The sequence below is a fragment of the Camelus dromedarius genome, chromosome 30, assembly GCF_036321535.1.
Source record: "Camelus dromedarius isolate mCamDro1 chromosome 30, mCamDro1.pat, whole genome shotgun sequence".
Classification (NCBI taxonomy): Eukaryota; Metazoa; Chordata; class Mammalia; order Artiodactyla; family Camelidae; genus Camelus; species Camelus dromedarius.
Genome location: NC_087465.1, coordinates 17,985,013 through 17,998,377, shown reverse-complemented (window position 1 = coordinate 17,998,377; position 13,365 = coordinate 17,985,013). Strand labels below are relative to the sequence as shown.

General features: G+C 39.6%; 1 protein-coding gene across 1 annotated transcript in view; it reads right to left on the bottom strand.

Moving 5' to 3' along the window:
- STMN2 (stathmin 2) overlaps positions 1-13,365 on the bottom strand; it is a 41,766-nt gene that overhangs the window by 17,985 nt on the left and 10,416 nt on the right. Inside the window, exons 2-3 of the mRNA XM_010979401.3 lie at positions 5,416-5,511; positions 1,335-1,507 (exon numbers count right to left, since the gene is read on the bottom strand). Of these exons, the coding sequence (XP_010977703.1) occupies positions 1,335-1,507; positions 5,416-5,511 (269 nt within the window). The remainder of the gene's footprint in view (positions 1-1,334; positions 1,508-5,415; positions 5,512-13,365) is intronic.

Below are 13,365 nucleotides of genomic sequence, written 5' to 3'. Positions count from 1 at the left end.
ATAGAAACATTTTCCAACCACAAAGCTTAAAACAAAAAGCATTTTTGGGTTTAGAAAATTTAATCTAGGATTTATAATCTTTGAGCTTTGTGTTTTGATACTACATATGTATGAATATGAATATACGTGTGTGTGTGTGTGTATGTGTGTATGTATATATACACACATACATGCAAACACACTATGGGATTTGTTCTGCACTGCCTGTTAGAGAATTCAGTCTTTAGGGGAGGGACCATCTTCGTTTTACTTTGTAACTACCCAACATAGAAGTGCTTAATATATTGACTGATTCTTGATAAACATCTTAATAAAATAAAATTATTATAAATGCATAGTTCCCATTCAAATCATAAGACCATGCATGGAGCATATTCTTAGTGATTACATGATTCTAAAAATACATCATGATAAAGCCAGTGGAAAATACAACATAGGAATGAATTATTTGAAATAATTTCATTTATGTCAATCCAGAGCATCTCGATGGGACAGATTACCATAATCAAATAGCTGGCACATATATATTCACACGTAATTTCTGTCTCTATGTATAAAGTCCTTGAGATTTCTGAGTGCCCTCCATTTTTAATACCTTTGGCTTTTCTTAGTCATCCAATTGTGGAAAATTAAAGATTTAGCTCTCTAAGGAAAAGCTCTCTAATACAAACTAGGACCAATGGAAAAAGAGAAAAAAATGCCATCAAGGCTTAGAAATGGTTACAGGAAGATATCCAGAGATTCTGGAGAGGGCTCTGATCTTGGATGAACCAACCTGAAGGACAGGGAGTGAGACCTTGAGGACAGGGGCAAGCTTCTGGCCCTTATCCTGGAGTGAACAGCATTTCTGGGTGGGAAATATCTCAGAGGGAGAATCTGGTGATTTCTAGTTCCAAAGAAAGCCATGCGCTACACGGGGGGCAAGAAGCAGACTGGGAGGGAGGAATCACCACTTAGGCGCCACTTCCCATCCCAACCTCTGGAGTGAAGCTACCTAAGGCTGAGCTTTCTTGGCATCGAGGATGGGTCAAGGCAGGCAGGCGTCTATCAAAAAGGATCCAAGATGGGAAAAGGGCACTAGGGCATTGAATTTGGTTTCTGAGATTTCTGGTAGCCTCAAAACAGCAGTTTTTACTTGAACTAGCCTGGCTCTGTGTCTAGAAGACCTACATGTGTTGGAATGGTGCAGATTCAGGCAACACTGTCCCTTGGAACTTCTGCCAGAAGAGTGTGTGTGTGTGTGTGTGCGCAAGCGTGTGCTGGCGAGGGGCTAGGTGGGGTGGGGAAAGGGAGCGAGGGGAGAGCAGTATTTAAAAACCCATGGGAAAAGTTACCTTTCTTCTTTCCTCTGCAGCCTCCAGTTTTTTCTGGATCTCCTCCAGGGACAGATCTTTCTTCTTGGGAGAAGCTAAAGTCCGTGGGGCTTCTGAGATGGGAGATGGTGGCTTTAAGATCAGCTCAAAAGCCTGGCCGGAGGCACGCTTGTTGATTTGCTTCACTTCCATATCTGAGAGATGAACATTTGAGAATGTTAAGCAGCCCGAGAACAAGTGTGGGTTTACTCAAATAATTTGAATTCTGGCAATTAAAAGTAGCCTCGTTATTCTGACAAATAGGGAAAAAAAAGCTCCATATGATCATTTGCTTTATGTTTTTCTGAACACATAGACTTCTTTCTTTGGTATAATTATGGCTATATTTTAAATGAATACATATTTACAGAGTTGGGAAATTCAACAATGTCTATCGGGGGTTGAATAATGATGGATACATTCAGGAAAAAAGAGCCTGGATTGATTTTAAACTAAACTTTATTATCGTTTTGAATAAATATGAGTCTCAGAGGAAAATCAAGTAGCACGGATTTATATTTATTTATTTAATTTATTTTTGGGGGGAGAATGACCATGGCTGGAGGCATTTTCAGACTAAATAATGAGGAAAACAATGAGGTTCCTCCAGTTCTCTTATATAATCCTGTGGCCGGAAGTCAAGTTGCTGTGTTAGAACCGATGTAATTCCTGAATGGTTGGAAATATTTGGCCCAGTCAAGGCTGATGTGCAAAGCCTCCTGCCAGTCCCTGTTTTGCCCTCCAGTGTGTTTGTTGGTCTGAGTCTTCAAGGAGGACAGTGCCCACCCTGGGGAGGACACGGTGAAGGGGCTCCCTGTCTTCAGGGTGCTTACAGTCTAATGAGGACAATAAGACAGGATCCCACTGTAATATCTTTGCTCCTGTTTGGTTGCTACTTAGAAGGTCCTCTTTCAGCATCACTCAGCTGTAGACAGGAGCTGGGGAAGAGGCATTGTGGCGGAGGAGGGAGGGGGCGACACCTGCTTATCTAATTTATCCACTCTGTAGTACATTTAAAAGCCATTTAAAATCAATTAACTGCATAATTTGCATAATAATGAAATGAAAAAAACTAAAAAATAAATGCATCATATGATTTGTAATGTAAAAGAATATGATCGATAATATAAAATAGAGTGAGAGGTCGCATCTACTTGGACATTCGTGTAATTACACAACTTACAGCTTCATAAAATGTAACGATGCTTAAAAGCTCATTGGACAGCTCTCGTTTTTAGATGAGTATTTTTTATTTTGAGCCCCAGATTGCACTTCTCTCATTTCGGCCCCCTGGTCCTTGTCTTGTCCTCTGAACCAATCCAGGGTCAGGCCAGTCTCTGCTGTGCACAGCCATCTTTCAAGTCTTTGAAAACAGTTATGATTTTTCCATTTCAAATCTTCCCCTAAGGCTAAAACATCCGCAGTGCCCTCAGGTGGCGCTGCTTGGAGATCTTTACCACTGCACCACTCCCCAACCTCATGGTGCTCGCTGATTTATTAATGTCCCATGAAAATTGTGGCAACCAAGCTGGCCAGGTCTCCAGGTGAGTTCTGACTAGAGCAGAGCAGAGAAGAAATATCACTTCTGTTTTCTTTTTTTTCCCCTTTAATAGAGGTACTGGGGATTGAACCCAAGACCTTGTGCACACCAAGCACACACTCTACCAGTGAACTATTCCCCCCACCTTGAAATATTACTTCTCTTGATGCAAATATTAGCTTCCATTAATGTTCTTTTAGCAGCCTGGTTAGTTCATTTTGAGACTGTGGTCAGATAAAACCCCAGGTGAACAACAACTGACCTTATTTAGATCCTTGAATGCCAACAGATCAGATAGACAAAATCAATTCAATAAGTTTGTTAAAAGAGACTTTTTTTTTTTCACAAACGTAAAAATATTAAAAAATTTCCTGAAGGCATCCAAGTTTATACTTGTATCTTAAATACAATTCTATAAAAATTATAAATGGATGGAAAAGGATTTCAAGAGAACATGGGCAAATCAAAACAACTGATTTGATAAGGTGGTGAAATTTCTAAAGGGATTGAGTTAGAGACTCCGGGATCAGAACTGCCCGGATCTGCATCCAAATAGTGCCTCTTCCTAGCTGTGTGATCCTGGGGGAGATAATTCACTTCTTTAAGCTTTCATTTCCTCACCTAAATGATGGAGATAAAAAGGCACCTTCCTCATGAGACTGTTGTGAAGATTAACAGATAAAGGATACTTGTCCAAATTAATCAAATTTTATATGTGAAATATGTGCAGTGTTTTGTATGTCAGTTTCCCTCAATACAGCTGTTAAGAAATTAAATTGTAAAGAGATTCCAAAAGAAAAGGTATAAAGGTTACTAAATGTAAAGCACAAGCCATAGCACTTAGTGTTTATAAATGTAGACAATAATAATAATAGTTATTATTATTAATTCTTGTTATAACACTTGTCTGCAATAAATACTTCAGATTATTAGCTAATATAGAAACACAAGGCAAGGTTAAAGACTTTGGGAATTTGAAGTTGTCTACCAATTCTTTTTGGAAGTGGTGCACAAGCAATGTTGAATTATCTAGTCAACTTCTAAGACTCAGCTTATATATAAACATATAACTTCAGATTTTTGTTTTCGCCTCTTCAATCCCTAAGTGGGCAGAAACCATCACTGTCTTCTGGGTTTCCCAGGAAACATGTATAACGTCTGTCTCAGCATGTAACCACACTGGGTTCCAGCTACTGGTTATACGTATGTTGGGCCACAATTTCCTGGAAGAGGCCAGAGCCGTCTTCATCCTCAGAGCCTCAGTGACAACACATAATGAGATATTAGAGTCTCAGGAGAAAGAGAGCTGGTCACTGGTCACAGCCACTCCCAGCAGATTTGGGATCAGCCTAGTGTATTTGTTGACTGAATGAACTTATACAAAGTAGGCATTGGGCCTGTATTCTAATGAGACTTTTGGCTGGAAACCGAAACCTTTTGGCATGAAAGACATTTCCTTGTGAAATAATCAGTTCATATTTATGATGCTTGTGCCATGATAGAATAATTTTGGAAGAAGAATGCCGTTGAGTCTGGGAATATTTTAAAGGCACAGAAGGGGTTAATTGCCATGGACTCCTTCACTTTATCTTTAATGTATTTCTTTATACATATGGGAAAGAAAAATCATCGTGAGCCAAACAGGGAGCCAAACATGCCTCAGCTTCGTCTAAGACACATAGAACTGCACCAAACATTTTGATTAAATGGACTGAGTTAAGTGAAGATGGTATTATTGCTAATGACAGCTAGCATTTTGAGTGCTTACAAGAGGCCAGGCTCCGGGCTAAACACGAGACCATTTAAGCCCCACAGACCTGCATTAAGCCACTGAAACCCCACAACAACACTGGGAGGAAGACACTAGACTTAAATGGAGCTCAAAGAATCTCAGTTACTTGCCCAGGGTCATGTGGATAGCAGCAGAGCCAGGAAGGAAATCAGACTAAGTAGAATGAATCCAGCTAAATCAAACCCAAAGGGATTTACTGCAAAATAAAGTTCACAGCCTTGACAATTCTTTAGGATTTAAAAAAAACATCCACTTTATCTGGGGCTTTGGTTATAAGTCAGTTTTATTATTGGAACTTGTTAGGTTGTTGACATATACACAAAATATGGGGACTTTAGAAAGACCATTATACTAAAGCAAAAACTGCTGGTGGCTGATTTTCTCTCCCGAGTTTTCAAAGTATACAGCATTTTCTTGTAAATTGTGATCTGCTCTAATTACAGCCTAGTGTATTATGTTATTTGTAAGGAAAAGCCTCTGATGTATTTTGGATGTTGAAATGCTAGATGTAGCACCTGATAGCAACTCGCTTTATTTCTTAAGACACATCAATGGTGCTGTTATTAGCATCAAACTCATACTGCTTTGAGCAACAGGCAATCAGTAAGTCCTAACAGCTAGACCTGACAAGTCAACCGTAAGATCTGCCAAATCTTGATCTCATTCTACCAGGAGCTGTCAGAGAGAAACAAATGCATCCAGCAGGGGCATTTCTGCTGTAGGCAACTCACCGTCGTAAGTGTAGATGTTCATGTTGCGGGGTTCCGGGTAGAAGCAAGAGCAGATCAGTGACAGCATGGACAGCTCCTTCATTTTTTCCTTGTAGGCTGGAAGACAAGGCCCAAGATTAGCATCTTTCATTTTCTGGATTTCCTCTGAGCTCTTCTTTTAATCCGAATAATATGTGTAGTCCCCTGAAGAATGAGTAATGCCAGGGACATTGCTCTCTTTCAAAAAATGTAAACAAACAAAAGATGGAAACAGAACTCCAAGGTGCATATTCCTTATTATGGAGGACATAAAACACATTATTGCAGATGAGAGAAAGGGAACTAGAGGAGGAAAGGAAGGTAGAAGGAACTGAGATCCAGCAGGGCAGGAGGGAGAGGCAGGAAAGATACGGAGGAAGCAGAAACAGACAAAATGGGCACCAAGATAGTCCATTCCAATCTGCGTGCATGCAGGGCTGTTGTAAATAAGTCAGATTCAGGATGTGTCCTTTGTTTGAGCCTGAATCACCACACATTCATTTGGGAAGAGGCAGAGAGCTCATGGAGACAATTAGTAAGCAGGTACATCCCCCAGGGACCAACATTGCACACTTTCTTTTATCTCCCTCTTCCTGCACAAGCCAGAAACCTGGAGCTGAGATCTGATAGAGATCTCCCTTCCTCTCTGCGCACACAGTTTGGATGCCAAGCGCCTGCAGGAGTTCAGACGATGACCTCCTTCCTCCCTCGCTCGCCCCCACCTCCCAACCCCCATTCCATTTCCCCCTTTCTCCTTCAAGAGGCCTCCTGCCCAGGCCACCTTGGAGGGCCCGTTATCCCGGTTGGACATCACCAGGTGGGGATAAGGAGGTGGGATCCTCTCACCTTTGTTGATTATTTAATTAGTGAGATTAATAAATTAAGGAAAATGGAAGAAAAATAATAGAGATACTGTGCACTAACTTGTGAGAGAGTACAAACAGATGGTGCTGTCCTAACACATCAGATCTCACGGGGAGCAGGTGCCTCTTGACAGGGTCTTCTGATCGTTATGTGACCAGGGAAGAGGAGTACGTAGGGAAGACGGGCATACCTAGGTTGTTTGGGCATCGTTGCCAGGGGCGTCTTCAGTTGGCCAGTAGGGGGCGGATTCAACACCTGGATGCTTAAGAGCTACAGAAAGTCAGGTTGGGAAGGTTCTAAGACATCATTCAGTCAACTGTCTTTCTATTTGCAAAAGAAACTGGCCCACAGAGGCCAAAGTCATATACGGCCAGTGACTAAGATGTGGCCTCTGGATAAAATGTACTAAATCATTCTGTCTTAAGAGAACTTCTTCTGGCTCTACCTTTAGGATGAGGGTCAATGTGTCATGAGGGCTGGACATGCTTGCACACAGTTGAACCACATGCAAAGACTACATATTGTCAGATTGCATATAGCTCAAACTAACACATCCAGAGCGTCTCTCTAAAAGAATCTCCTTCCCTGTTTAGCTTAGGGAAACTTAACGTAAGCAACACAATTTGCCTTGTGCCAGAACAGTCCTGCCAGCACCCACTCCGAGAGATTTTATTGGATGCGTTTGGCATTTTAGAGGGCTGAAACCATATTTCTTTGTCTTAAGTGTCTATTTAGTTAATAAAATTATGTCGCTTATAAAGGTCCAAGCAGCTCTTCACACGGATGCTCAGCATGAATCCCAATATCTGTCACATGAAAGCATTTTGTGGTTCAATGCATTTAATTCCATGAACTGATTAAAACCTAAACAGCAGGCTTTGTAGGCTTGAACCTTTTTTGATAAGAGAATGCCATATGGTATCCAGCACATTTTGCAAAATTAAGCACACATTAGAAACACATATTAAAGATACCAACTTTTTTAGGTAGGGACAATCCAAAAGCAACATAAAAGATTTTCCATCTCATAGAAAAGGGACCTCTCCTACACTGTTGTTGGAAATGTAAACTGGTGCAGCCACTAAGGAAGACAGTATGGAAATTCCTTAAAAAACTAAAAATAGAGATACCATCTAATCCAGGAAATCCCACTTTTGGGCATACACTCAGAAGAGATGAAAACTCTAATTTCAGAAAGATCTATTCACTTCAGTGTTCCTAGCAGCACTATTTACAATAGCCAAGACATGGAAGTGCCCACCAACTGATGATTGGTTTAAAAAGATGTGGTGTATATACACAATGGAATATTACTCAGCCATGAAAAAGAATGAAACATTTGCAGCAACATGGATGGACCTGGAGATTATCATATTAAGTGAAGCAAGTCAGACAGAGAGAGACAAATATATGTTATCACTTATATGTGGGATCTAAAAAAAAATACGAATGAATCTATACAAAACAGAAACAGACTCACAGACACAGAAAACAAATTTACTGTTACCAAAGGGGAAAGGGGTGGGGGCAGGGATAAATTAGGAGTGTGGGGTTAACAGATACAAACTACTATACATAAAATAGATAAGCAACAGGATTTACTGCACAGCACAAGGAGCAGTATTCAGTGTCTTGTAATAACCTATTGTCCTTAGTTGGATGTACTGCACGATCTTGATTATATACTGTTTTGGGCCATTCAGTACTGGTTTTTGATGTGAAATTTTTGTTTACTAAACTATAAGCTCTCTGAAGGCAAATGTTTCATCTTAACTCACTTATGAAGCGATTTACAGCATAGTTCTGAGTGGAACAGAAAGCAGGTGCTTAAGAAATTGTTGGCTGTTTTGTTCATTGGTTTTAAATGTCTCTCAATAAGCAAGTTTTTATGATCACCACCTATGGTCAAGAATTTCTGTGAGGAATTATGGAATTACAGAGAGATACAATAGAAGTGTCCTCAGTCTCAAGGAGTTTTCAAGTCGAGGAAGTGAAGTATATTGATATAAAAATCAATAAAAACACATGCAGAATAGAGTAAGTGTCAAATAGAGGCTTAGATAATTAGTACTAGAAACTGAGAAGAACCTCAAAGTCCTGGGGCTGAGAGGAGGGTGGTCAGGAATGGCTTTACAGCCTGGGCTGCCAGATTTAGCCAATAAAAATATTGAATACCTAGTTAAGTTTTAATCCAAATATGGAATGGGATGGGACATACTAAAAAGCATTCCTTGCTTTTTTGAAATTCAAATTTAACTGGATATCTTGTATTTTATATGGTAATCAAAGCAAATGGACCAGGATCCTAAGACTGACTAGGGTTGAGGAGAACAAAGAAGAGAGAAAGTATATGTATTATTGTTGACGTGGAAATGGGCTTCTGAAGACACCATAGGGAAGGCTTTTATGGGAGGGGTAGTGAGTCCACAGAAGGACTGATGACTCAGCTCCAGCGAGCATCATTCACTGCATGGTCTTCGTGAACGGTGTTCTCTCTGCTTCAGGAGACAGCATTCATCACTCTCATAGACGACACTGCAATGGGATTTTTAGGAGTCCTGACAGTAAGTCCTCTTTGAGGTCAATTTTGCTCTGAGATTTTGCAAAAGATGCTTTGATTTTTGCTTGTGTGAAAAGGTTTTTGTGACTTAAAAGATTATGTTTACATGAAAACATTGATTTTTTGTAAGAATGTTAGAATGTCAAAAATTTTCAACATGTAAGCTTAAGAGAAATTTAAGCTTGAGAGCTTAGTTGTGAGTCTACCCTCAGGAATATTTAAGTGAGAAAGCTTGCAAGCATGCAGTTGGCAATGGGTTGGCTCTGGTTTGCCTGCATGGTTCTGGTTTAAGCCTATTCATAACATTTCCTTTCACTGTCAAAAATCTGGCCATTATAGGCATCCTAGCAATAGGGAGCCACTGAACGTTTTGAAAGTGGAGTTACCTGATCAAAGTCTCTTCTTAGATTTGGCCATCTTATGCAGGAAAGACCCATCACTAGTAGACACTTGAAAAACAACTGAATGAAGCTCAGCCGGTAATGCGGCATGGCTTTGGGAAATGGTAGTGTGAAGAAAGGAGGAAGGGAAGATGCAAGAGACTTTATGAAAGATGAATTGATGGAAAAGAATAACTAACTTTGGAGTCAAGGGCAGAGGGAAGAGAGTGAGAGATCTTTGTGGATGGGTAGCCAAGGGAAGCTTTCCAGAAGTGTCACTAAAACTGAGTCTAGTAGGATGAGTTGGCCTTGCACAAGATAGAGCAAGGGGTGAGGATCTGAAATATATATAATTTGGATAAACTATTTTTATTTACAATAAAACAAATCCCAAGCAAATGCAAAAGCTATTAGAAACATGCTAATAAGATTTCACTATTGGTATTTCATACTTTGGGTTGATGATCATTTTCTTCATTGGTTTCCAGAAATCAGCATATCTTAATATCTTCACTGTACCCGAACGCCAAGCAGAGTACGCACGTTTGTAAAGATGTGGGAGGAGATAGCTAATTCCATATAATTTTTTTCATAGCTGGTTGCATTTGCTATTAGCTATTAATGTTTGAAAGTAAGCCTATTTCTCTAGTAAATTCAGTTAAAATTCAACCCACAAAGTATGATGATTTTATAGCAATATCCACTTAACCTAGTGGCATCTGGACACTGAAAGCTTTTCCAGTCTTCTGAATGCCTACAGTGAACAATGAATAGCGGTAACAGCTGTTACTCACTGAGCACATAACGTACCAGGCATGATGCTATTTGCACGTGTCTTCTCATTTGATCATCTCATCAATACTATGAGAAGTCGTATAATTAATTCAGATTTACAGATGAAGTTAAAAGACTCAGAGAAGTGGTGTAGCTTGCCCAACGTGTGGTAGATAACAAAGCTTGGAGTTTAATTTGAATGTAGGTCTGTCTGACTCTAAAGGCTTTGCTCTTAACACGTCCCCAACAACTAGCTCAGATGCATTAACACAGCTGCACTGTCTACACATTGTTTCTGACAAGAAAACAAGGTATATTATTACTGATTTTTTAATAATCAGTCCAAGACATTTTCCCCCCACTTTTCTTTGGCGTTTGTTCTTTAATTAACTCCCTCATATGAGTTATTGACTACACGGCTACAGATAAGTGTAGAGGTTTATAGAAAGTGGAATGTCTTGTTAGTTGTGGATTTTCCTTGGTGCGGAGATGGCTGGAAAACTCAGAAAGAGTTTCTCAAAAGAGATTCTTAATATATATCCTTGTTATATGAATAAATACATCCTAATACACTCATAATACAGCTAATGAGGTAAAGGGGGAAAGCAGTCATTATCTGGGTATTTTCAGAAAAAAATACTCTTGCATCAGTTGTTTGGATATTTTAAGAATATGTTTTGGCAGGCTACCGACCACAATTTTCTTTATTTTTTATTTTTTGCTTTTCCCTGTGTGTGTGAATCTGGAGATTGTACAGTTCCTTCGAGGAACAAAGAGGAGCTGGGGAGAATGATACAATGGGTACCAGAGATTTAATTATCAGGTTAGATCCTGGGATAGATTAACACAGCAGAGATTTTGTTTACTTGGTAAAATATGAAATGGACACACACATACATATTTTCCCATTCTTCTAAATCTGTATCACGAATCTAAGTCTTTTGTTCACGCTTTCAAATACATAATTTTATACATACTGTTTCAACAAGAAAATAATGTATATTAAGAATGTTATTCATATAAATCATCATATTAATAATGTTAATAATTATTCATGACAATATACTCCATAGTTTTTGAAAGGGCCAAATAATTAAAAACAAGCGGTTTAAAAATGCTCAGTTTTTGACTTCACTTGGCTTGTGTGGGAACCACTGTCATCAGTGTGAGGTCTCATCCTTATTTGGTTATTTGATTTGGAATCAGTAATATTATAAAAATATCTTCTGTTTATTCATCCTGGGAAAAATTTTATTTGACTCCTCAGTTCTGGCTAATGCGGAGTGTAAAACAGCAGTAATATGTATTAAGACTTTCTGTTAACGTGTGAAAGACAGTTCAGGAATGCTCTGGAAATGTCACGAAAATGCTATCTTGGGAGAAGTATCTCATAATCTTGGAATGGACTGCTGGTCTGTGTCCCAGCACAGCGGTGTTCTTAACAACTGTAAGACACAGTCATTCAGGACACTGGACGCCTGACCGCAGACTTGTGTTTTGGGGACTCTGATGAAGGATGTTCAGGACCTGTTAGAATGTCCCTTTTCCTCCCTCCCTTTCTCATGTTTTCCCCGTGACCATTTTAGTCCAGCAGGGAGGTTTTCTTGGCAAGTCCTAAAATACTTGATGTGAATTCAACCTAAATTTCTTCTTCTGAAAGATCTCTGGGCAGAAAGTAAAGGACAAAGTTAGGTGATATACAGAAGGCAGGATTTTTAGGTCCCTGACACTGGTTTTACAGCAAGTAGATTTGCATTGGTTTCTAAGAGATTTCACTGACAACATGTCTTTACTTGAAGCTTTCCAATTTATATAAACTGTGAATTAAATGTATCTCTTTCTTTGGGGACTGTCATTTCCAGATAGAGGCAGCTTTAGGACCTGGTAAATTGGGAGCAATAGCTGTGGACCTTGATGCTGGTGCCAGGATTTAAGTGACAAACAACGGGAGAAACAGGGTACTCTGCAAATTGTTTCTAAAGACGGGAGACTTACACTCACAGTCACACATTACAACTGAACCCACACTCCACCACTGATCTCCTAATTCAGTCCTCCCCTCTCTCTCCCTCCTATTATCTAGCTCTTTACATAGATGGGAATTAGTTACCTTTAAGCTCATTTTTTGGTGCCTCCTTTCTCCATGTCATAAAGCAAGCTCCTGGTGCTCATTTTAACTTATTTTGACCATGCTGTATGTTACTGGGGTATATGTGTATGGACTGTGTTTGGTAATCTGATTGCTTTGGGGTCCTAGAGCCCGAAGTCACATATTTTCTGAGTCATCTGTCATCCTGTTTAGCAGTACTTCTGGGAGTTCCACCACTGTGATTTTCTTCTTGAAAGATGAACTAGACTAAAACGATTTTATTTAAAACATCTGCATGCTACATTGGCTTCCATTTGGACCTCCAAAAAAAAAAAAAACAAACAAACCCTCTGGTTGATGAATATGTAATTGAGGATTCAACATTTAAATGAAAAAGACATTTCAGATTTTTAAAGATCTATTTTAACATCCCAGAAGATCACTGATATGAGGTAATGTTCTAGATATTTCTGCTACGATGATGTAATGCTAATTGGTTTGGCACAAATACAGATTCAGTTTGCATTTATTCCACTCACCTCTCCTGACAAAAATTATGGTCTCTTAAGCTTTAGTAACCTGGGGTGGGGGGGCGGGAGTTTGAAAGATTACTATTTTGATCAGCCAAAGCAACGTACCATTTCTGTAGGAAGAGATATCAAATCAAATAAAGGGACACTTAAGAAGGTCAAAGGTATACAACCCATCACGGGCTTTTACAGAAGCATATGAGCCTCTTCATTTTCAATTCCACTGATTCTGGGCAAAGTAACTGCGATGAGGAAAAGAAATTGGGCGACACGAATCAGTCCTTGTGATCAAAGTTGTAACAAGAGCAGTAAATTGTACCAGCTTGGGGCCTCACCTTACTCCAGGTCAAGCTCCCGTTGAATTTAGTGAGCATTCTGCTATATCACGCAGGGTCTTGTTCTTTTATCAAGGGGAAAGATGAAAGAAATTCTTATAGTCCTACAGCGAGACCAAATGACACTGTGGTTTCCAGGAGTAATGGAAGCACTTTATTCTGTTTACGTTTCAGGATTTTATCACCAAGCCTAATTCAGGTGCTCAGGGATTATATTTTTCTTAAGTCCCTAAATACTACCAAGTAGTCAACACAAACCTAGGTGATAGCTAAATTGGTTGGGACTTAAATGAGATACAGCCAGAGTGCAAAAAGGAAGAGTCTGCTCTTCTGGCTGAGGGGGTTCTCACAGAAGAACGGCTCTTCTGTCCCCTCCCTGCCGTCTCCTGAGCTGGTTGCG